Raw genomic sequence first — 22,972 nt, 5'->3', positions numbered from 1 at the left:
TGATTTTCCACTCCGATTCTGCCATATGCCTGCCAACAAAGGATTTCAGAAGTATCAAACATTTACAGTTTGCTTTCTTTTGTTTATGCAGAAATGCTAACACAAGGAAAGTGCAGTGGATTTTGTGAGATGTTAATAATCCCTTCTCATTAAGAAATCTAGTTATGAATACTTCTCATGATCTCATTTCTACCCTTTTATGATTTATTAGTAATTACTCAGTTCTTGACTTTGGCATTTCCCCTCTACAACTGTAAGATAGTCTTACATTTCAGAATGGTTCTTCAGCCATCTGTTAGCTGGATTGCAGAGTCTTCTCAGATTTCTCCACTTTGAAATGAGAGTTTGATGTAATTAATTCTGAGAACACCTTTCCATTGTCAAATATAAGATGCTTGTCTTTGAGGTATGTAAGACAGAAGTCCAAGATGAAGAACAGCAGAAGCAAGTGATAGACAAAAAGATGTGAAATAAATTTCTTAACTATGTAAGATTTCTGTGACTTCAAAAGTAATATTTTCATGAACAATTTACATTAAGTAGAGCAAAATCTGTGCAAAAGTTAAGTTGAGATGGAAGACATTAAAAATTCATAATGAAATGAAGGATTATGAGTGCCAAAAGAAGTACTTTCTCTCTATTTGAGTCAAATGTGTGGCCTCATATATTTCAAGACTAAGATCTAGGGGGAAAAGGGAAAGAGAGAAAGAGAGAAAGAGAGAAAGAGAGAAAGAGAGAAAGAGAGAAAGAGAGAAAGAAAGAAAGAAAGAAAGAAAGAAAGAAAGAAAGAAAGAAAGAAAGAAAGAAAGAAAGAAAGAAAGAAAGAAAGAAAGAAAGAAAGAAAGAAAGAAAGAAAGAAAGAAAAGAAAGAAAGAAAGAAAGAAAGAAAGAAAGAAAGAAAGAAAGAAAGAAAGAAAGAAAGAAAGAAAGAAAGAAAGAAAGAAAGAAAGAGAGAAAGAAAGAAAGAGAGAAAGAAAGAAAGAGAAAGAAAGAAAGAAAGAAAGAAAGAAAGAAAGAAAGAAAGAAAGAAAGAAAGAAAGAAAGAAAGAAGAAAGAAAGAAAGAAAGAAAGAAGAAAGAAAGAAAGAAGAGAGAAAGAAAGAAAGAGAGAAAGAGAGAAAGAAAGAAAGAGAGAGAAAGAAAGAAAGAAAGAGAGAGAGAAAGAAAAGAAAGAAAAGAAAGAAAAGAAAGAAAGAAAGAAAGAAAGAAAGAAGAAAGAAAGGAAGAAAGGAAGAAAGAAAGAAAGAAAGAAAGAAAGAAAGAAAGAAAGAAAGAAAGAAAGAAAGAAAGAAAGAAAGAAAGAAAGAAAGAAAGAAAGAAAGAAAGAAAGAAAAGAAAGAAAGAAAGAAAGAAAGAAAGAAAGAAAGAAAGAAGAAAGAAAGAAAGAAAGAAAGAAAGGAGGGAGGGAGGGAGGGAGGGAGGGAGGGAGGAAGGAAGGAAGGAAGGAAGGAAGGAAGAAGAAGGAAGGAAGAAGGAAGGGAGGAAGGGAGGAAGGGAGGAAGGGAGGGAGGAAGGAAGGAAGGAAGGAAGGAAGGAAGGAAGGAAGGAAGGAAGGAAGGAAGGAAGGAAGGAAGGAAGGAAGGAAGGAAGGAAGGAAGGAGGAAGGAAGGGAGGGAAGGGAGGGAGGGAGGGAGGGAGGGAGGGAGGGAGGGAGGAGGAGGGAGGAAGGAGGAAGGGAGGAAGGGAGGAAGGAGGAAGGAGGAAGGAAGGAAGGAAGGAAGGAAGGAGAGGAAGGAAGGAAGGGAAGGAAGGAAGGAAGGAAGGAAGGAAGGAAGGAAGGAAGGAAGGAAGGAAGGAAGGAAGGAAGGAAGAGGAAGGAAGGAAGGAAGGAAGGAAGGAAGGAAGGGGAAGGAAGGAAGGAAGGAAGGAAGGAAGGAAGGAAGGAAGGAAGGAAGGAAGGAAGGAAGGAAGGAAGGAAGGAAGGAAGGAAGGAAGGAAGGAAGGAAGGAAGGAAGGAAGGAAGGAAGGAAGGAAGGAAGGAAGGAAGGAAGGAAGGAAGGAAGGAAGGAAGGAAGGAAGGAAGGAAGGAAGGAAGGAAGGAAGGAAGGAAGGAAGGAAGGAAGGAAGGAAGGAAGGAAGGAAGGAAGGAAGGAAGGAAGGAAGGAAGGAAGGAAGGAAGGAAGGAAGGAAGGAAGGAAGGAAGGAAGGAAGGAAGGAAGGGAAGGGAGGAAGGGAGGGAGGGAGGGAGGGAGGGAGGGAGGGAGGGAGGGAGGGAGGGAGGGAGGAAGGAAGGGAGGGAGGAAGGGAGGGAAGGGAAGGGAAGGGAAGGGAAGGGAAGGGAAGGGAAGGGAAGGGAAGGGAAGGGAAGGGAAGGGAAGGGAAGGGAAGGGAAGGGAAGGGAAGGGAAGGGAAGGGAAGGGAAGGGAAGGGAAGGGAAGGGAAGGGAAGGGAAGGGAAGGGAAGGGAAGGGAAGGGAAGGGAAGGGAAGGGAAGGGAAGGGAAGGGAAGGGAAGGGAAGGGAAGGGAAGGGAAGGGAAGGGAAGGGAAGGTGTTAAAATGCTTTGTGAGACTGGAATGGCTGATGACAAGGAGAATAATCTTCACTTAGAATGGGCACAAAGCAGAAAATGTCATTCAAAGTTCTGCATAGGTTTTATAAATTCATTCTCTACTGCATCCACAGTCTCTGATGTCCAAGTCTTGTGAAGCAGCCTTAAAAAACGTAAGCTTTATTCCTTTTCTGCATCTGACTTTCCATGGCCATTATCAGGCTGGCATTTGACAAGCTGACGTCTGTTTTGTTGGCATAGATCACACAGGGCAGCTAATCCTGCTATGTTCTTGTTTGGCTGAGTCTAATCTATTGGAATTCAAGAGTCAGCCAAACTTAGTAAGTTGGATGCAAAGGAGCAGGCTGCCTAAGAAATCTGCATCAGAAGTGATATGCTAGTAGAGGTAGCTGATTCAGTAATAAAGAAAACGTTCTCCTCCTCCCATCTTTCATGCCTGCCTCTTAAAAGTTGTGGCTTAGTTGTCTTTTGAAATATCTTTGATGACTACTCTTTTTCTGTCGTGTATTGGACTTGGCACAAACACTGGACTGCAAATGGCAGGAGCCTGGCCATGAATGTGAGATCTTGTCCTGCCATTTATTTAAACACTAACAGTTCACTCTTCAAACTTTACTCTGCAAGCTGTGTTGAGATGTATTTTCAAATGGAAGGATGGATCTCAACTTGCTCTATGGGACTGCAGCCTGCTCTACCGAACCTGCTTTAGTAGGTGTTTGGACTAGATGATCTCCAGAGGTTCCTTCCATCCCCTACAATTCTGTGATTCTGTGATTCTCTTAGTTTTGTGATTCTAAGAATTGTTTTTTTCACAAGGAATTCTCTTGCACTACAAAGAGAATAGCGGAAGACACTGCAGTCATCTTTCACATCATCTAAAGTAAACATGTCTTCAGTTTTTCATTTCTGAAGCCTCTGAGATTTTTCTCATCCAGCTTAGACTTTCACAGGGGAAGACTTTCACAGACTTCTCCAGAATTTGCTTGCTAATACATTGTAATTAATATATTAGCCCTGTTTCTGTTGTTCTTTTTATCACCTTTTTAAGGTTTTCTCCACCACATGAGGAACTTCATTCAATTGCTGCAGAACCAATGGAACAATTTTACCTACAAAGCAAATAAGCACTGGTGAGAAGCTGCAGTCAGTGTGAACAGAGACGGCCTTCAAGCCATGCGGACAGTCCCTTGAAGACAGCCACTCGCATCAGGCATAAGCTGCCCATGGCACACAAGAACTCACCCTTGCTTCTGCAAGAAGGAAGCACTCCACTGCAGATGGCTCTCTAACAGTAATGCACACAAATCCTACATTCACAAAGAAGCTCTTTTGTTTTTCTAGAGGGGAGGACTAACTTAAGGTAGTTAACTAGCTTTGCATACAAACTTCTGAGAGCTGTCTTTAGACCATAAACTCTAACTGTGCTTTGTTCTATGTAACAGTGCAGAGAGCGGAGTTGAAGCATGATCTCTAATAACCTACTTTGCAGCTCTTTGGTTTTCTTTTCTCTCTCTCTCTCTCTCTTCTTTTTTTCCTCCTGTTGATTCATTTTCACTAATGTGAGTAATGTTAGTTGACAGGTGGTGCTGTATGAGGAGGGATTGATGTCAAAGCCTAAGACTTTGCTATGCACTGGAAGATACGCACAAGCAAGCACAGGTTTTTTTTTTTTCAACAGATAGGAACTGTTTATGATTTGATGGTTTATGATTCATATGCAAAATGAGCAACAAGAATAATCATTGCAGTTTTGCAGACTTAAATTGGATCCTGAACGTTGATTAAATTCTAAAAAGTGTTAAAGGTTATCTTGGGATTTTTATTTTTATTTATTTATTTTCCTCTCATAATGTGTGTTACTGATAATCAAAATTAATAATCATGCATACCGCACTGGGCTCAGAGGCAGTCAAGTACAGAGTTTCCAAATGATGACAGCAGTCCATCCCTGCAGTCATCTTCTACTGCTTGTTTTTCTCCACTTATCTGAACACAGATGGAGAAAGAAACAGCTAGTCGTCCTTCCCACACAACAAGCAACAGACAAAAGACAGCATGCCCTTTAGCAAGGTACTGCTGATCAATGTGCTACTGTGAGAAGAACCACAAGCACCTGAAAACACCTATTTCTTGTCATATATTATTTTGAATTGAGTATTTTAGTTTTACCTTGTTTTTTCTGGTTATCTTTTGCTGTTGTTGTTCCTTCGTGTCAGTTTGGTTTTAAACAACCCTGTTTTGGAAAGCCTGCTTGAAAGCAGGGCTCCTAAGCAAACACTGCTGTTCTAGAGTATGCACCTGCAGTTGCTCAGCGTACAGAAAGCATCTGAAAAACTAACTTCCATCATGTGGATTTTCGAAAAAACAAGGTGTTGGCATGTGCATTTAAACAGCAAATATTACAAAATATCACACAAAAATATCACAAAGGTTAAACAGGGTTATTATTTACCTTAGCTGGTTTCATTCCTGCCATACCATCCCTGGAACGCATAGATGCTGAAATGAGAACCTGCTGATGTAACATAATCTGCATAACGAGTATAGTTCAATACCAGGCTTTTTGTAGGAGTGGTCAGGAATCTTTGGGATAACTGTATTCATGCAGTTTGCTGAATCCATTTGTTTTTCTCGACTTATACTTTGGTTTTGCATAATCTACATAATACTTATTGCACCTTGCAAATACTTGAGTCTACAGAGGTAATACTAAAACTGAAGTTGTTTTAAGATACTGGCTCTGTAGCAATTTCAGATTGAGCAATACCTCTCAAAAGACCTTTAAAAAGATCTTTTATTTAACTTTGTTTGTTTGTTTATTTTTAATTTGCACACTGTGGAAGAGCTTGAATGAATGGCAAAAATGGAAACTACAGATTATATCCATGCATTCTTGCTTTGGTGTCATGGTTGGGCTATTTCAGTTATTCTTAATGACTTGATGCTAATGATGAATTGGTACAATAGGCTATAATTTTTGTAAAGCCCAAAACTGCATGGGGAATCTTGACTGGCAGAAATGAAAGCCTTCACGCAGACTTTCAAAATAACAGCTCTCAAAATACTTCAACTTCATATAGATAGGAATTTAGAGCACTTGAAAGTATGTCAACAATATAATTCCTCATAATTGGATATCTCACAAACAGGAAAAAAGCACTTGTACAGGCAAACACAAGCTTGAATGGTAACACTCTGTAGCCAAGTTAACAGCTATATACGTGGAGGGAACATTACATATAAACTTCAAGTAGATTCTTAAACTGTTTCTAAGTACCATTCTTCCGCCTTTGAAAACTTCTGCTCTTTTAATTCTTTTAGCTCAAACATTAAAAATATATATATCATAAAATATCAACACGAAGCCAGGAAATGCTCTGCTTTCTCCTCATGTTTTCCCTCATTATATTACACTTCAAAAGTTTTCACGCTAGCATCGGAATTGATATAGGATGAACAGCTCTTGCCTAATTTGTGAGCCGAGTTCTTTTGACTGTTCAGGCAAACAAGCAGGATTTCACTGGCATCTTGAAAAGAAAACAAGGTTGGTAATTGTAGATAATTTTCACTAAACAATAATTAATTCTTAGAACCATCTGCTTAAAGAAATACATACTGATTTCTGAATGCGCTAAGAATCCTGAAAATGTCTCTGGACAATATTCCCCCAAAAGCTGCCTATAACTTATATATTTCGTGTTACTCTTTCTTTCTTCCTTTCTTCCTCCCTTCCTCCCTCCCTCCCTTCCTCCCTCCCTTGCTTCCTCCCTTCCTTCCTTCCTCCCTTCCTCCCTTCCTTCCTCCCTTCCTCTTTCTTTTTTTTCCTTCTTTTCTTTTTCTTTCTTCTCCAGTAAAGACAAAGATCTCAGAGTTATCCCTCTGAATATCTGATATTAAGTCTTGGACCCTTAATTCAGTGAAGCAGTCATATATGTTATCTCTGGTTGATACACTGAGAAATGAGTGTTAGCAATGTGAGGGAGTTGCCAGATAGCTTAATAAAAGAAAACCAAGGATCTTTATTTAATACCCCTCTTCTGGCCAGCAGAACATACTGACACACACGAGAAAGTATTGGGTCAGGTTATTCTGCAGCCATTTTGTTCTGCTCTCTTCTGAAGGACTATTTACTACTCTCAGAAAACAGATGAATAAATTAATAACAACCAAGTGTGTTCATTACACATAAGCAAACAGACCTGGCAAAGAAAACATATTTTTAAGTCAGAGAGATCACCTAGACAGAAACCTCACACCTGGCTCAAGAATATTTGTCCACTGCAGTCAGATACATTCCTTGTAAAGAACTCTGTTAGTCTCTCTAACAGTACAATTGGTGCCTTTGAAAATCTCATATGGAAATTAGTCTCAGATTTTCTTCCATATAACTTTTTGACAACTCACAGTACCAGGAATTGTTGTAAAAGGTGAGAGAATTCATAAGGGCTAACTCTTCAGTTACTAATTTGCAGAACTTGAAGCTGAGATTGTTTCTTTGCTAAGGCTGCTTGAGGAACAGACTTATGGGATCAGAAAGCAATTAAAAAAGGTAAGGAAGGCAGATATTTTCAGGCAACGAAAAGCACACGTAGCAAATAAACAGAGAAGGTGCAGTTTTGTGTGGTAGATTTGGCACAAAATATCAAGATGGTTTTAAATCACAGAGTAAATGTAGAATTACGTATTTAATGTCTCCCTAACTTTTTGTTTGTTTGTTTTTGTTACGATAAGGGAAAACATTGGCTTTATCTCTGTAACTGACAGTGTAAAAGTCAGTGGGGTTACCTTCACACAAAGCAGGACTGGGCTCTACTACGTCTATTTCTGAAGCTCTGCTCAAATTTGTGAAAAATAAACGGTGTAGAAACGTCTGTGCTGTTTTCTTTTTCACAGGTGCTGAATGGAGCTTGTGAAATCAGCAAAACAAATTACTTTAACAATACTACTTACATGAGTAATGAAGATGAGCTCCTTCCCCGGAGTCATTTGTATCTATTTAAGACAGTAAGTATTGCTGAATAATGACAGAAACACTATGTATATTTTTAAAGGAAATCAGTAAGAAAAGAAAATCTACAGATTTATCACTTCTCCCTGAGACAATGCCTGGAGCTGTGCTTGGTTTAATTATTTTTAGGGACGTGATCAATCAACGTAGCAACCACTGCACTGTATATCCAATACACTGAAAATCTAAGCAACTATCAAGCAAGTACATGCTGTAAAGTGTCTGTTAAATACCGATTAGCGCCGTGAAGCTGGAGATCCAGAAGCTGCTACAGCAGCTTGTCAGTGGCAGCTGCAGACCCTTGCAGTGCCCATATACCATTTTTTCCCCCCTAAATACTGCAGTCAAAACAGTTTGATGTCAAATCATTTGTCATTTATCTTTATGCTTCTGCTGAACGAAGGCTAAAGCAGAGGGTACTGGCATACAGAAGCAGGCTATAACTGTAGAATCAGTAATTGTTCAATCGCATAAAAGCAAAAGCAAAGAGTGGACTGGGAGCTGTGAGTGCGGGGCATTCGGTGTGTCTGCGAGATGGGTCACGGTGTGAAAAAAAGGCCACCTTCTGCTCATTAAAGTGTTACCCATTTGAATGCAGAATTAATCTCCCTCTTACTTCTGTCGAAAGGATTTATGTGTTTGCACAGTCCATAAACCGATAAGACACAGCCACACAGAGCCTGCTTGCTAGCTAAGCAAAGCAAGGGAAAAAAAGATATTTTCCTATCATATCCTTTTCTTTCCTTCTTTCCTTCTTTCTTTTACAGTTATGGAAAGCTTTTCACACACCTGCATGCATGCAACAACCAAAGTGCCCAAGAACAGTGGGAACATCGCATATTCTGCAATATTCCTCACAGGGCATATAGACAAAGAGAACAAAAAAAAAGGAAAAAAGAAAAAAAAAAAGTTAACCTCCCCCAGCACACATAGCTGAAAACTTTTCTTCGAAAGAGAGAGAGAGAAAAAGGAGCTCGTTTCGCATCATTTATTTATTTATTTATATCTATTTATATCCTCTGCAGGAGCGATTCTTGTGCATCTGCTGTGCGTGCCCCGTTCCTACCCATGGACATTAGTGAACGCACAAGAGAAAGCAGGGATGCTGGTTGTTTTTAATGAAAAGGTAAGAGAGATGCTTGCGGTTTGTTGCTGCGGGCAGACCCGGCGGCTGCGGCCCTGAGAGCAGTGAGCGGGCTGGGGTAACCGCGGGGAGACAACGCTCACAACAGACCTTGGGGCCTTGAATAGGAAAGATCTGAAAGCAGCACATATCCTCCGCTAAAACGAGAAGGGGTACAAATGAAGGAACTGAGCTTTTTCTTCTCAACTTCAGTGCGTGTTTTTTCCCCTGGCTAATTCTGAGGGGAGGGCAAAGGACTCCTGCGCAGGGAAAATGCCGGCGAGACCGGGCTGTGAGGATTAATCTAACCCCAGAATAAAAACAATTTCAAGAAATAAATCAAGGATCGAGAAGCGCGACCCTTCCTCAGGGGGGCGGCTCCCGGCCCGGCTCCGCCTCAGTCCCGCAGCACCGCCGCCCGCCGCTGGGGGGCGTCAGGGCGCTTCCGAACGGCCCCAGCGCCAGGGGCCCCGCGCGGCCTCCGTCACCGCGGCAACGCCGGCGGGGCCCGGGGCGAGAGCCCGCCCCTCGGCGGAGCCCCGCCCTACGGAGCCGCTCACCTGCCCGGGGGCGGCGGGGGGCCTCTCCCAGCGGCGGGGAGGGAGCTCGGTGCCGCGCCGTGCCCGCGGGCAGCGCTGCTTGCTGTAGAGCTGCACTGGCGGAGGACTGCCGGGCAGCGCTGCGCCGCGCCGGTAAATCCATCAGCCAGGTTTTGGAGGGTGGGGCGCGGGGAGGGAGGAGAGCCGCACGGCGCCGCCCCACCACAGCCCGAGCTGCGCGCCAATGGCCTCGGGGTGCAAGAACAGGAGGGGGGGTACAAAAGAAATGGATCCGTAAGCAAACAGCGCTGCGCCCCGCCCCGCCACAAGCCTCGGCCACGCGCGGGCACGCAGGCGCGCGTTCCCGCACACCCCGCGCCGCCGCCGGGTCCGCACGCAGCGGAGGGACCGGCCCTGGCGAGGGGGCGTGGCTGCGCCAAGGGTTTGTTTTTTTTTTTTCCTCTTTTCCTCCCATAAAGCAATTTTTTTTTTTAATTTTTTTTTTTTTTTTTTCCCAAACTGACTTTTGCCCCTCCAATCCTCGGCGCTCTCCGCGATCCCTCCCTGCTGCCGCTGCATTCAAGTTTATTTATTTGCCTGCTGGCGCGGCGCGTCTCTCCTCGCTGCTGCTGCTGCTGCTGCTGCTTCGGAGGGGACCGCGCGGAGCCGCGTTTTTTGCCCGATCTCCGCATGTAACCATCGCAGCGGCGGGGCCGCCTCGCTCTGCCTCCCCCGCGCCGCTCCCGGTGCGTGCCGTCCTTCCGCAGAAGTTGATGTTCCCGGGACCGGACCGTGCTCTATCACCGCAGCGCTCCGAGAGGCGGCAGCCGGAGTCCCCGCGTCGGAGCGCCCGGCCCGGCCCTGGTGCTGCACTTCTCCGGGGCTTCGCTTTTTTCCACGCCCTCTCATAAAACAGTTTTTATTTCCATCTCCTTGGTTTCCACGCCGCAATATTTCTTGGATTGGCCGCGCTTTTTTTTTTTTTTTTTCCCCCCTGTTTCCCTCCCCTTGTTTTTTCATTCCTTTTTTTTTTTTTTTTTTTTTTCCGCCTTTGCTGTTGCTCAGCCCTTGGTGCATCCACCGCCCAGGAACAGGAAGGACGAGAAATCCACTCCACAAAGTCTCCTTCAAGACACACTGTGCTGCAGAACAGGCTCCCCAACTCCATCAGCGCAGCGAACAAACTCCTCAGGGGGTTTTGCACCCTTCCCCCCTCCCCCTCCCCTTTTTTTTTTCTCTTCCCCCCCACTCCCCCTTTTCTTTTTTTATTTTATTTCTTTTATTTTTTTTTTCCTCCCTTCATTGTTTGGCATCCGAGCGGGGAAGGAAGGCACAAACTTTCTGCTGAGACGCACCGCCGCTCCTCGCCCCTCTCCCCGCCGCCGGCCGCTCGCACCGCGCCGGGACCCCTGAGCTCTCGGGAGGACCTCTCTCGGCGCCGCCCCAGCCCCGCGGTGCCCGGTGCCCGGTGCATGCTGTGCCGGGGGCTCCGCGCGGGACGCCCGGTGAATGAGCGCCGCCCGCTGCCGGGCTGAGCCCCGCTGAGCGCCGCGGCCGCGCCTCCCTGCCGGCTGCTGCGGCCGCAAGCGCCTCGCTCGCTGCGGCGCGGAGCCCTCTGCTCGCGGTTATCCCCTCCCGCTCCCTCGTGCACCCCGGGAAGGCTCGGTTCCTCCTATCTTCTTTTTTCTTTATTATTATTATTTTTTATTTTTTACTTTTTTTTTTTTTTTTTTTTTAAACCCTCCCTCCTCCAACCTCTTCCCAATTTTTCCGCATCCGTCTCCCCGCGATGCCGCACGTGGAGATGCTGCTGCTGGCGGTCGCGGCGCTGTGGGTGTGCGTGCGCGGGCAGGAGCCCGGCGCCAAGGCGGTGGCCGACCGCTACGCCGTCTACTGGAACAGCACCAACCCCAGGTACGCGGGGACGGGAAGGGGGCGGCGGGGAGCGGCCCCAGGTCTGACACCCCGCAGCCCGGCGACTGTGGAGCTGCCCTCGTTCGCGTGGTGGGCCGGAAAACTTTCTTTTCCGGAGGGCCGGGGCTGCGAGCAGCGGCGGGGGGAAGAAAGAAGGGAGGGATGCGGGAAGTGAGGGGGGTCGTTTTTCCCCCCTCCCGGCAGCTTGGCGCTTCCAGCGCTCGGGACGCGGGCGCCGGGCGGCTGCGCCCCGCGGAGCTCCTCCGCCTCCGGCCGGGAGCGGGGAGCCGGCCCGTCGGCAACCACCGTCCGTCTTGAGGACTGAGCGCTGCCCCGCGGCCCGTCGGGGTCGGTCGGTGCCCGGGTGGGGAGTGCGGTGCCGGCGGTGTCGGGAGGAGCGGGGGCTCAGCCCGCGCCCCGCGCCGAGGTGCCGTGCCCAGGGGGCGGCTGCCGCGGGCTGTGCGAGCCGCTGCACCAACCTTCAGGGGAAAGGAAGGGAGCTTCGTGTGATTTTAATGGAGTTTTCCTTCATGTTCAGCATCTGAAAATCGCAGTCCCGCTCCAAATGTTATCCATGTGTTTGGGTAAAAAGTCACCTGGGGATTACGGGGTGTTTTTTGTTTTTTTTTTTTGCCCTGTTGCAGTACGTGCAAGCAGACTTTTTTTTTTTTTTTTTTTTAAACCTGTCAAGCCAGTCTAAGTAAATTTGGGGCTATTTTATCTTAGGTTATCTCTTTTTTTATGCCTCTGATACTGCTGTTTGGTTTAAGATTAGCGCATTGATTTTTGTCACAGGTCATGTTTTTTAATAGATCTGTGTCGCCTGCAGAAAACTCCTCTGCTCTGTATTCCGGAGCGGCCTCAGAATAGGTGATGGAGGAAGTTTCGGGCTGAATATCCAAGTGTGCAAAGGCAGCAGTCTGTCCCGTGCTCCAGCGCTGCCTTCTGCTCACAGCGCCGCAGCGCTGAACGGTTGGCGCAAAGAGCTGGAGACAAAAAGGGTTTACCCAAAGTAGCAGCCGTGCCTGGGAGTGATGAGCATCTGCAGTTTTAAGTGCCCGTCTCTGCGTTTTCCTCTCCTTATGTCTGCTGCTTGAAAAAGATAGTTTGTTGCAGATAAGATGAAAAGTTGCACCTAACACCACCAGTCTCCGAAATTGCTCGTCTCTTGAAAGCAGCTTTTTTTCCTGTTTTGTCTTTTTCTTTGCTGCAATCTTTAGGCAAAATGAAAGTGTTGGAGGGGGAAAAATGCATACATACACATATATATGAATTGAAATGAAATGATATTCACAAATCCCACTGGGCAGAAGCAGGGCTGTTGAAAGAAATGGGTTTTCCTCAACGATCTGCACATGTTGCTGGCATAGCAGCTAAAAATAAAATGCTTCAGACATAACCTTGCAGTCAGGATTTTATAACTTGGCGGTCCTGTGTGTGATGAGCGCGCGGAGCTGCACATGGGCAGCAATAGGGGAAGGGATGGCTGACCCTTGTCTGAGCGGAAGAGTTGTGCACTGAGTGGATTTGTGGGGATTTTAATAAGTTTAACGGTATTTTACCAGTGTTAATGAAATCTGCTCTTAATCCAACATTAAACATCAGCAGACTGCAGAGGAAACTTAGTTTTGTTATTCTTCCAAATAACCGCATGAAGGCTTGATGGGGAGATGCTATGAAACCTTCCAGTCTGAAAACAAACATTTATTTCTCTCTCACAAACGTTCACTGCCCTCTCACAATGAAAACATCTATCTGGATGTGCCGTGTTTATGCCTGAGTTAAAGCTATGAGAAAGAGCAGTGTGCAGGCACGTTTCCCCTTTGTTTTAAGCAGAGTGCCTCCTAAGTTACATCAGCGTTACAGAAAAGCAGGCAAACGCCTGGTGGGTTTGGTGCAGGAGACCCGGAGGGAAGGGAGCGCTTCTACTCTGAAATCACTTTGTCAGGATCTGAGGTGAAGGCAATATTCAGTTTGGTTATCAGCACTTTTGGGTCAGCTAACAGTGCTGTAGGAGCAACTTCACAGTGATTTATCTGCCTCCAGAGATAGGCAGATGCAGAGAGGGACGGTCTGGTTTTATACACGTAGAAGTAAGCGGGAATGCGTGAAGAGAGATAACAGTTTGAAGTGGGAAGGCAAAATATTCTGTCATTTCTCAGCCCCAAACGTGGCCAGCCTGCTTCAGCTTACCTCCTTATTGTGTTTATTCAGAATTAACAAACCAGTGTAGGACTAATTAATTCAGTTTAAGAATGAGATGTTGATGCTGTTGATTGTGATTAAAGGCGAAGTAAAGGGAGGTTTTGTGAAAACATTGTCCAAGAATTCTGTAACGGTTCAGTTTAACTCAGATACCATCGTGTTTAGTTTTCCTAGTAAGAAATTCCAGCGAATGTACAGAAAGATCTCATCCTTATTAAGAGACACAGAAGTGAATTGATGAGCGGCCCGTTTTGGAAAGCGCTCCTTGTGTGAACAGTGTTCTGGTAAATAAAAAGAGCCCGCGAGTCCATTAACAAAGTTGAGATTACATTTCTTGAAAAGTTGCCAAAGTTCTGTGAGAATAATTAAAAAGTACCACAGGATCATTATTGTGAGCATGAGGAGCAGAAAGTTGTGTCTTCCTACAGAGCCTGAGTCTGTAGTCACATGTAGTCCAAGCCATATTTTGTGGTACAGTTGCCAGCATGCAAGAAGTGCCATAAATGGTGTTGTCCAATGCCAGATGGGTTTTGAGTATTGGGCTTTTGAAGTATAATAAAATATGTTTGGCGTGGTTTATCTGTGTATGTGTATTGAAAATTATTCATTGAGTGAGCTTGTAAATGTGTCTGATATTTTTGTACTTTCATTGTTCATGGACTCAGAATTAGGTGTACATGCATTCTAATCATCTCCTCAGTGTCTTTCAGTGCTGACTGTGTATGTGTTCTTACACAGAGGAGCAGATTATTCTTGTTGCACAATATCCCTCTGAATCCAGAGTAGTTTTGGGAGTTTGTTTGGTAGTAGAGCATATGCATTTAATCCTGATAGCCGCTGTCCCTGTAATGAAAATCCAGCCAAAGTGTCATGCACCTCAGCCAAATTTTGAAGCGGTCTACTGGCTTAGCACTTGCTAGTGCTTTTAATCTTGTCAAAGTTCAACTTGAAGTGTTAGTGGTAATTATTACATTTTTCTGCTTGCAGGACTGTGCTTCATGGTTGCGGTTTACATGTAGGTGTTTTCCTCCAAGTTATTTCAGTGGCAGGTTCTGTAGCGTCGTGAATGGCTGCTGGTTTCAAGGTAGTTAAAAATACTTGCAGTTCAAGTCTGGACGATGGAGAGGCCAAACCTCATAGTCTCAGGAAAGCAAGTATTTTTTATTAGGAGCATTATTGGATTTGGCTATATCTTATGCAAGAAAATGGTGTATAAAATTACATTCCCAAAAGAACTCTTATAAAGGCACGGGATGCTGATGTACGTTCTTTGTGTATGTGGACATCTGTTTATGTGGATAATAAAACTGAGAAGTCATCTGCTGATAACAGAATTTTATACGGCAGTATCATTTCACGTTTGGTTGACTAGCACCCGTTACTAACCTGGATACCATATTTTCATCAACAGCGGTAGACTTTTTGTTAAGAGAGATACTTGGGACTCATTGAACAGGAAAATGAGCGGACACTTCTGTGAATGCTCTGCACAGATCAGGGTTTTCCAGCCTGGTTGTTTAAAGTTAGGTGAGTTTTGTGGTTGAGTGTGTAGGCACTGATTCTGAAGGGCATCTGACTTCACCAAGGTACACTCAACATACGACACACCCGAGTCCTGCTGCGGTTGGTGGGTGAGCAGATATGGGTGAGTGCTGCCCCAGTGCCACAGCACAGCCCTAGCACTGTGCATGGCTGCCCCGTGCTTCTCAGGGCGTGCAAGGTGGACCAGCGTCCTCCCATTGCTTACTAGCGATTGAAGGTTTCACCACTGGTAGCCTGTTTTTTGTTTGTTTGCTTTCAATCTTGGAATAATTTAGTGTGCATATAGAGCTGGGGAAACCATGCAGTTGGAATAGGAAGGAGGCCATTGCCTTTATAAAGAACAGCTAAGAAGCTGGGGCTGAAGAGGGCAAAATTGAGGCATTGGTTTGGCTTTGGTGTTCTATATCATTTCTGTGTGCCAAAGAAAGCATAATACCCCTTAAGTACTCAGAGCGTATAAGCAGTATAGCTCATGTTTTGAAAGCATTTTATCCGGCAGCCTGTTTCAAGAACTGAAAGAATCTCTGACTGATTTATTGTAGTTAAAAGATCAGTACCAGAGCCTTCAATTTTTTACGCCTGCTTTCTGTACCCTTAGTAGTTTTGCTAACGCTTTGTGTCTCCAAAAGAATTCTGGTGTTTATTTTAAAACTGGATTTTTGAGGGAGTTGGAAATGTTCTATGGAAAAACCACACAAAGAACAATAGTTTCACTGGCTTCCACCTTCCTGTGAAAGGCACCTTGTTAAGTGGTAAATGGTCTTCATGAAAAGCTCCTTACCAAGGTTTTTTGAAATGCACACAGTTAGGACACTTTACTACCCTTTCTTCTGCTAGCCCCATGTCCTTTTTTGGGGGGGGGGGACTGGTGAAGAAGAGCTGTCCCCTTCCCTCTCCTCTCTCTCCCTCCGCCCCGGGTAATCAACCAGCCTCACGCTGGGCTAAGAAAGTATATTAACGCAGTAAGGCCTACAGGAGTCATGATCTTTGTAGACTTACGGACTGTTGTGTAATGTGTGTATGTTCTTATGTGAATATGCATGGTATTCAGTGGATGTGTATGTATGTGTAGCTGTATATATAGGTTGCTCTGAAAGTAATGCCTCCAGTTTATTTCCACAGAAGCTACAGCAGATACAGACAGCACAATAGCACTGCTTGATAGAGCACATTATCTGCTACAAAATGCTGTTTTTCAGCCCAGTCACCAGCATTAACTATGCAATTTTGCCAGCTGTGAGCAAGAGCCTGTGCGCCAAACTTGAAAATTCCACATCAGACGAGGTGACCCTGAAACACATCACCCACTACCACATCACTGTGCTCACGTCTGCTGTTTGAACTCCATAAATGTTCAGCAAGTGTTGATGGATACCATTGGGTGTAATTCTTTCTGCTCGGAGGAATTCTGTTCCACAGCTTTGCTCCATATGCGCTTCCATCTTAGGTGCCATTTTGTCTTCAGACTGTTCCTCTGCTGCCATCTGTCGCATGGCAACAGTATGCAACAGGGTGATGGTAGGAAGGTTCAGCCTCTGCCGCTGTACCACCAGCATCCTCCTCTGATGTTGTGGGCTTATGTAATAAAATAGGAGGTGTTACTTTTGGAGCAGCCTTTCTAGTTCGCAAGCATGCATGTATGTATGCATTGAAATGTATCACTGGACCTTGTTGTGGCAAACAGTAAAATCGTGATTGTTGTGTGAGAATGAAATCTCTATAATTCTTAGTAAGCCTAAACATTTAGATGATGAATAGCCTTTACAAAGTGCTTTGTAGCTCTCAAATTCCAGCAAAGACCTTTTTGATTTGAAGTAAAATAATATTAACAAGAATAACCTAAAAAGGTGTAAGTTCCATGTTTTAATTGTTGGCATTCATCCCTTTGTGCAGTTTCATCTCACGCTGGCAGCCCTGAGGCCGATGTTAGCCAGGTGGGTTGGTGCCCGAGTATACAGACGTAACTTGACACAGAGATTACAGGCATGTGCTCTGAGAGCTCTCTGGGCTTGTTAGAGTACCTTGTTACTGCTGCTGCCTGAAGCAGCCGTGTCACTGGGCAGTGTACCGCGGGTTGGAATATTAGGCTTCAACAAGGCGCATAAGGAAGGCTGGTCATTCTGATCTCCTCAGAGAAAATGTTAACGAAGACGCAACCTTTCTGAGAGAGGAAGCATGAGCAGTTCCTCATAGCTATGAGATGCACCTGTCCTGCTAAGGCTCACCGTTAGCCTTTCCGATTTTGCGAGGCAGAGAGAAGTATTTTGGAATGGGGATTTTCTTCTGCTGCTATCCAGTTCTGAGCATTGATTTTTGAGAAATGTCTTTAGTCTCTTGATTAATCTAATCTTCCAGCATTTCTGAATGGTGTAATTCACTGTGGAGAATAAAGGGTCCTGTTTTGTTTAAGTTTTCTTTGCACTTGTGCTTAAAATCAAGTCAGTCAGCAGCACAGCAATATAATGAAATGGAAACGTTTGGTTTAAAATAAACAGACATGTTATTGAAACTGCTTTCTGGTGATATTACAGTTATTGTGAGTAAACCCTGCTATAATGTAGTTCGGCATAGCTGAATGGAACAGGAGAATCCTTCGCACACTGGAAGCCTTCCTTGCCTTTGCGCTCTCTCCCTATTTGTTGTAGTCTCTACAGGCTCTTAAATAATAGCTAAACTCATTTAAAATGGTAGGTATTATTTTATAAAAGGTGAACGTGCACGGTTGTGTGAAATCCTCTTTTTTAAGAAAATGAGGGTAAATTGGTACATTACGGAACCACGGACATCCACTCGCCTGGATGTTTAAAAGTAATTTGTGTTAAAATTAGGATAAAAAGGGGGAGAAAAATGGAGATTATATTTTGTTCCTGTAGGGCACTGTGGTTTCCAATAACAGAAAAGGAAAAACTCCCGTACATCTTTCATCTGGGAAAGCATCTTTCATATTTTACCATTGACAGGTTGATGAAAATCCATTGTTAGGTCCTAGTTTTATGAAAAACATGAGTTTGTGTATTTGTGACTGCTGCAGAATGTAGGGAAAGAGTTAGATGCTTGTTTTCTCTTATGTGGTGTGATAGGACTTATATGGCCTTTTTTTTTTTTCTGTTTAAATGTGTGGCCGGTAAAAATGCTGTCAAAAGAGAAATCAACTAACGAGAAGATTCACAAGAGCCCTGTTAATTAGCCAGATCTGCTTGAAATGCTAATATCAGCCCCTTACATCTAATTCTTCAAGTTTGGTGATTTTTACTTGAAATGCCTTGATGATTATGGATCTTATTCTGCACTATAATGTGGTGTAAGAATTTACCTATCCAGGCTGATATATGGTGTGTACAATGTTACTAATGTTTTACTGTTCCTATTCGCCATTCCATCATCGAACCAGCATATTAATATAATGAGTTGTTCGAAAGTAATACATATAATAATAATATTAATAATAATGATAAATCCTGTGTTTTTATCACTGAGTAACTTTCATGGTTTTTGGTTTTGTTCTTATTGGACTCACTCTAGAAAACCTGTTTGTTTGTTTTTTTTCTGTAGACGCCATTTCTGTTTTTTTTGTGTGTGCGTCAGTAATGAAATGGTTTTGGGGCACAGAGAGGATGTGATTTGGTAGTGAATCATTTGATGAGGTGAAAATCTGGAGTGTGAAATACATTTTCTTTTATCACTTCGCTAAGATGTCCTTTTGTTTCATCCTTAATGATAAAATTTAGCCTCATGACATTTAAGAAGTGCGTACTTTATTACGTTGTATTTTGTGCCAAAATTAGTGTTTACTGCATAGCGTGAGCATTCTTTATTCATTAAAAGAGTGTAATTTTTCCTCCTCAAGATGATTTCATGTTTTGCTTGTGGATGGATGCTGGTCAGCAGAGGCATATTCGTGTTTTGTGGTTTGTTCATCAGCGGCATTTGAGCACTTTGGCCTTTCCCATGTGGGTAGCAGTGGAACTACCTTTTTGCTTTTGTGGACTTCAAAGTAGTGCTTTTCGTATTCGTATTATGGTTCAGAAGAACTTCTTCCTTTTCTCTATGCACATTCCTTAATCCCCTTATCTAATCTCACGGGGAATCATTAAGAAATACATACTAATTTTTATTGCAGTACTTGTGCCGTACACGGGATTTTTATTATTTTTTTATTTTTTTATTTTTTAATTTTGTACATAAATTTGAGTACCTTACATCAGTCTGTGCCTTTGAAGCTGGAGCTGAATGTATTCTAAATCATTTCCTCAAAACTAGACAATGTAATTCCAGTCCGTGGCTATGGTTTTGCCTGTTTGGTAGTGCTGTGTAAATAATGTCTAGATGTATTTTTTTTTCTGAGGAGATTGGGTAGAAAAGTAAATAGTTCACCTACTGCTAGATTTGATAATGATCTTTGTGGTACAATTCTCAGTTTGCTCTGCTTGTTCGTCAGTGTTAGGTGAGGACTGCTAACAGCTTTAATGATGTTGGCTTCCACGGAGTTGTTAAAAAGTCGCTCCAAAGATATTTGCTAATTAATGTTGTTAATGAGCAGGAAAAACAGCTGCATTGGGTTGTTTTTTTTTTCCTGTGTGTGTGTGTGTGGTGGTTTTTTTTATTTTTTCTTTCTTGTTTTGTTTTCTCCCTTTAGTTGATGTCTAATCAAGTTTTAAAAACAGTTGTGTATTCGCTCAGGCAGGGTGGTTTTTAGAGCAGAAGTTAAGAAAGTAGGATCTATCAATCCTCTTCTCTTTCTTATTGTTTCCAGAAAAGAAGGAAATAAAGAGAGACTCTGGAATTTGAAAGTATTGACCTTCTGACACACACACGCAGCATGGTCATTGCACTGGCACATAGAGTGCCTTAAGCCACCGTAATGCCAAACTGCATTTTTGAAGTTACTGATATGAGAGCCAGCTGGATGGGGGATGGAGAGCCAACATTGACTCTATAGCTATTTGCAAGTTTCCACTTTAGAGCCAGACAGCTTCACTTTTATATTCCCAAACTTACCACTTAGGAATAATGTTGCTTTGTTCGATTTAGCCAGGGATTTGTGACTGCTACATAGACTTAGTACCGTTTGGTCCAGAATTGTGTGGTCATTCTTCATAGAGATCTGCTTCACAGAGTAATTTCATTCATCTGGTGGTGGGGGAGGGATGAGAAACAGCAAGGGGACATTCAGATATAGCATTCTTCAAGGAAAATATGCACCCACATTAGCTAGTCCCTTTTTTAAAAGCTTTTTAAAGATGAAGGCAGAGATTTGGATTGAGTATTTAAGAGCCAATTCAGACTCGTGTCTTCGGAATACGTGTGATCTCCTAGATGGGCTCTCCATGTGTAATCTGGAAAAGAACTCAAACTTCTGTACTGCAAAAAAGCTCCTTCCCTCCCAACCCCCCACCCCTGCTTTTTTTTTTTGTATTTGTTTACAGTTATTGCTCCAAAACACTTCTACATCTTTTTATAGTTCTCTCGGGGCTTAGTTTATTAAAAATTAGTGATCCATCACTAAGCGGGGTACAGTACAAATACTGGTGCTCCCAAAAGGGAGTTTTTGTGCCAAACCAGACGAAATAATAGGGATACATGAGCTGCCAAAAAGCGTGTCTCCCAATTGCTAATTAATCAGGCGAAAAAGCACCTCAGCAACTACAGTTGAATGTGGGATAGACTTGTAAATATTTAATAAAGATGTATTAGGGGACATAATATATTTCTATATAGATATATTTTCTCTTTTGAAAAGTAAATAAAAATGTCATCCACGTGTCAGAGTTGGGGGGGGGATTTCTTTTATGTTGATGGTGCTGTCACTGGATAGAACTCTTTGAGAAAATCTCTTGCTGCTTTTGAGCAAAAAGACACCATTTTGTCTATCCATTTTTCCCATGCGTTTTCAAGTTGATTGTTGTTGGTCATAATATCTATGACCAATAAGTAAAGCTTAGAAAAGGTACTTAAAACCTCAGTAATATGAGTTACTAGGTGTGGGGGAAAGAAAAAGAACCATTGCTACGAATATCTGGTATCCAAATCTGCCAATCACTTTTGGCACAGAGCCCATCATGGTCGCTGTGCCCATAATTAAATGCCTGTCATTAGTGTATTTTTCCATAACATTTACAATGGAAAAGGCAAGGGGTCCTTCCAGAGCTATGGCTGTCAGGGGAACAATAAAAACTAATTACACACTCCACTGTCACCATTGTCAGCTCGGCTTTTGGGGGGAAAGAACATGGAAAGTATGTGCCTAATAATTATATATATAAAATTATATATATACAATACCCAATTGGGGAAACTCAGTCAAAGTGAAGTGACATTTACTTGGAAGTTTATTATTCCTTCATTCAAAAGACCTTAGAATTAAGGTTGTATTTTCCCCTTCACTCTTGCCTTAGTTGCAAGCAGTTTTCCCTTTGCATTGAGTCACTTCTGCCTTTCTCTCTTTTTCTTTCTGTCTTGCACGCTTTTTGGTGAATTGAGCTCTCCAATGAAATTGCTGGGATCAAATCTGGTATTTGCCTGCACTTATTACGTGTGTGCAAGTCATCTTACCCTTTGTATGCTTTTCTTTGTGTCCTGCATAGTAAACTGGATAAAATATGCTGAATGAAAGTACGTCCAGATAATTTTGCTTGTTCAGCTTCTTTTGGTTTTCAGTCCCCGGTGTGCAGGTTGTCCCCAGTGGAATCAGGAAGGTGAAGTTTTGGAGTACTGCAGCGGTAGCTCTGGTGGAGTTGGTGCCAGTTCTGTTTGTCAGTGCACAGGTATTTCCCAATGTAAGCGCAAGTGCATAGCTGGAGAGGGCGTTATCTGTAGCACGTTGTCCTTAAAGACATCACAAGAGTGAAGTCATGCCATTGCACTAATATTTACTAATGTTTTTCTTCTGTAGCCAGTAAAATGAATAATTTATTTAAGCAAATTTTTTTAGCCCACGGATTTAAAAAAGAATAGATCCTCAGAGCTAGGGTTTTGAATACATTTGGGTGCGTAGAGATGCAGACAAGAGCGCGTGGGGTTTCTGAGACTTCTTGGTGCCTGGCTGCTTTAGATTTTATTTCTGCCATTTTATACCTGCAGGTACTTAAATACCCTTCAAAAAACAGTCCCTAAAGCTCTTTGAGGAAAGAAATATAAATATATATCTTGTTTTAATAAAGTAGCTGAAATTAGAAGCTGATGCGTACTAACGGTGAATGGAATTTCATTTCTTTTTGTTGTATGTTCAGTAGATGTTGAGGGAATCTAAAATTGGAGGGGTTGTTTTTTTTTTGTTTGTTTGTTTTTTAAATCCATCCTCTTTTGATGCTCTTTTGCTGCAGTGTTTCAGGCAGTGTTCAGCTCCAGCCCCCAGAGGTTTGGAGAGGACATGATTGAGGTGCATTTGTGACTGGGTGGTATGGAGCATAAATGGTTTCAGTTGTCAGGCTTTTCGCGAGGCCTAGCAAGCTGTGCGTGCCAGTTCGGGGGGGACTGGTCTATGGCTGTTTGTATGATCACCTCCACCTGATGATCCTAGGCTGAGATCTCTTGAACAGCTTCTGCTGGGTCGGGGCTTTCAACCTGAAGGTCAGAGGGATGACGCGCACCCATCAGGCACATGGTTGCTGTGCCTTGGTGGCTGCAGGGCTGGGTGCTGGGTGTCAATAGACACGAGCAGACAGGCAGCAGCTGTATGGGGCTCGTGGTGCATCAGGATTTGGAGTGTGCTAAAAAAAAACACACTGAGGTTGTGAAAGTTAATTTAGTCTGATACAGGAATGCAAAATTAGGAGGATAGAGGTTGTGTGTTTTCCAAAGCATTGTATGATACACCACTCTTTCCTAGAGAATGCTCTTTAAAGACTAGATGGATTTTGTGAACGTCCAAACACAAGAGAGCTCATTCCTTGGTAATGTAATTTAAATATTGTGTTCAGGAAGTAATTCTCTCTTTTGTCAAAAGCAGAACACCAGTCTTACACAAAACTCCTCCCTGCAAATGTAAACTCTTTAATATGATAACTCTTTAATTTGTTACTTAAATAAAATAATAAAAAAAAAGATTTTGCCCCCCTCTGTTGCCCCCCTCTGGTCCGTTACTGTGTTCTAGGCTGCTAGGAGAATAAGAAAATGGCTTTTCATGAAGCAGT

At 43.2% G+C, this 22,972-nt stretch overlaps 1 protein-coding gene and 1 long non-coding RNA gene across 3 annotated transcripts in view; both read left to right on the top strand.

Moving 5' to 3' along the window:
- The first annotated feature begins 9,193 nt into the window (after positions 1–9,193).
- LOC146753825 (uncharacterized) lies at positions 9,194–10,515 on the top strand. Its single transcript, XR_014939384.1, has 2 exons — positions 9,194–9,332; positions 10,245–10,515. It is a non-coding gene; the product is annotated as an uncharacterized LOC146753825 (long non-coding RNA).
- Positions 10,516–10,894: 379 nt separating this feature from the next.
- Positions 10,895–22,972, top strand: part of EFNA5 (ephrin A5) — a 207,108-nt gene continuing 195,030 nt past the window's right edge. For both annotated transcript variants that reach the window (XM_032441285.2, XM_015849467.3), the window contains exon 1: positions 10,895–11,093. In XM_032441285.2, coding sequence (XP_032297176.1) covers positions 10,969–11,093 — 125 coding nt within the window. In that variant the 5' untranslated portion in view covers positions 10,895–10,968. The remainder of the gene's footprint in view (positions 11,094–22,972) is intronic.

The sequence above is a fragment of the Coturnix japonica genome, chromosome Z (assembly GCF_054131305.1).
Source record: "Coturnix japonica strain WE chromosome Z, WE-NBRP24, whole genome shotgun sequence".
Lineage (NCBI taxonomy): Eukaryota > Metazoa > Chordata > Aves > Galliformes > Phasianidae > Coturnix > Coturnix japonica.
This window is presented reverse-complemented; position numbering and strand designations above follow the sequence as displayed.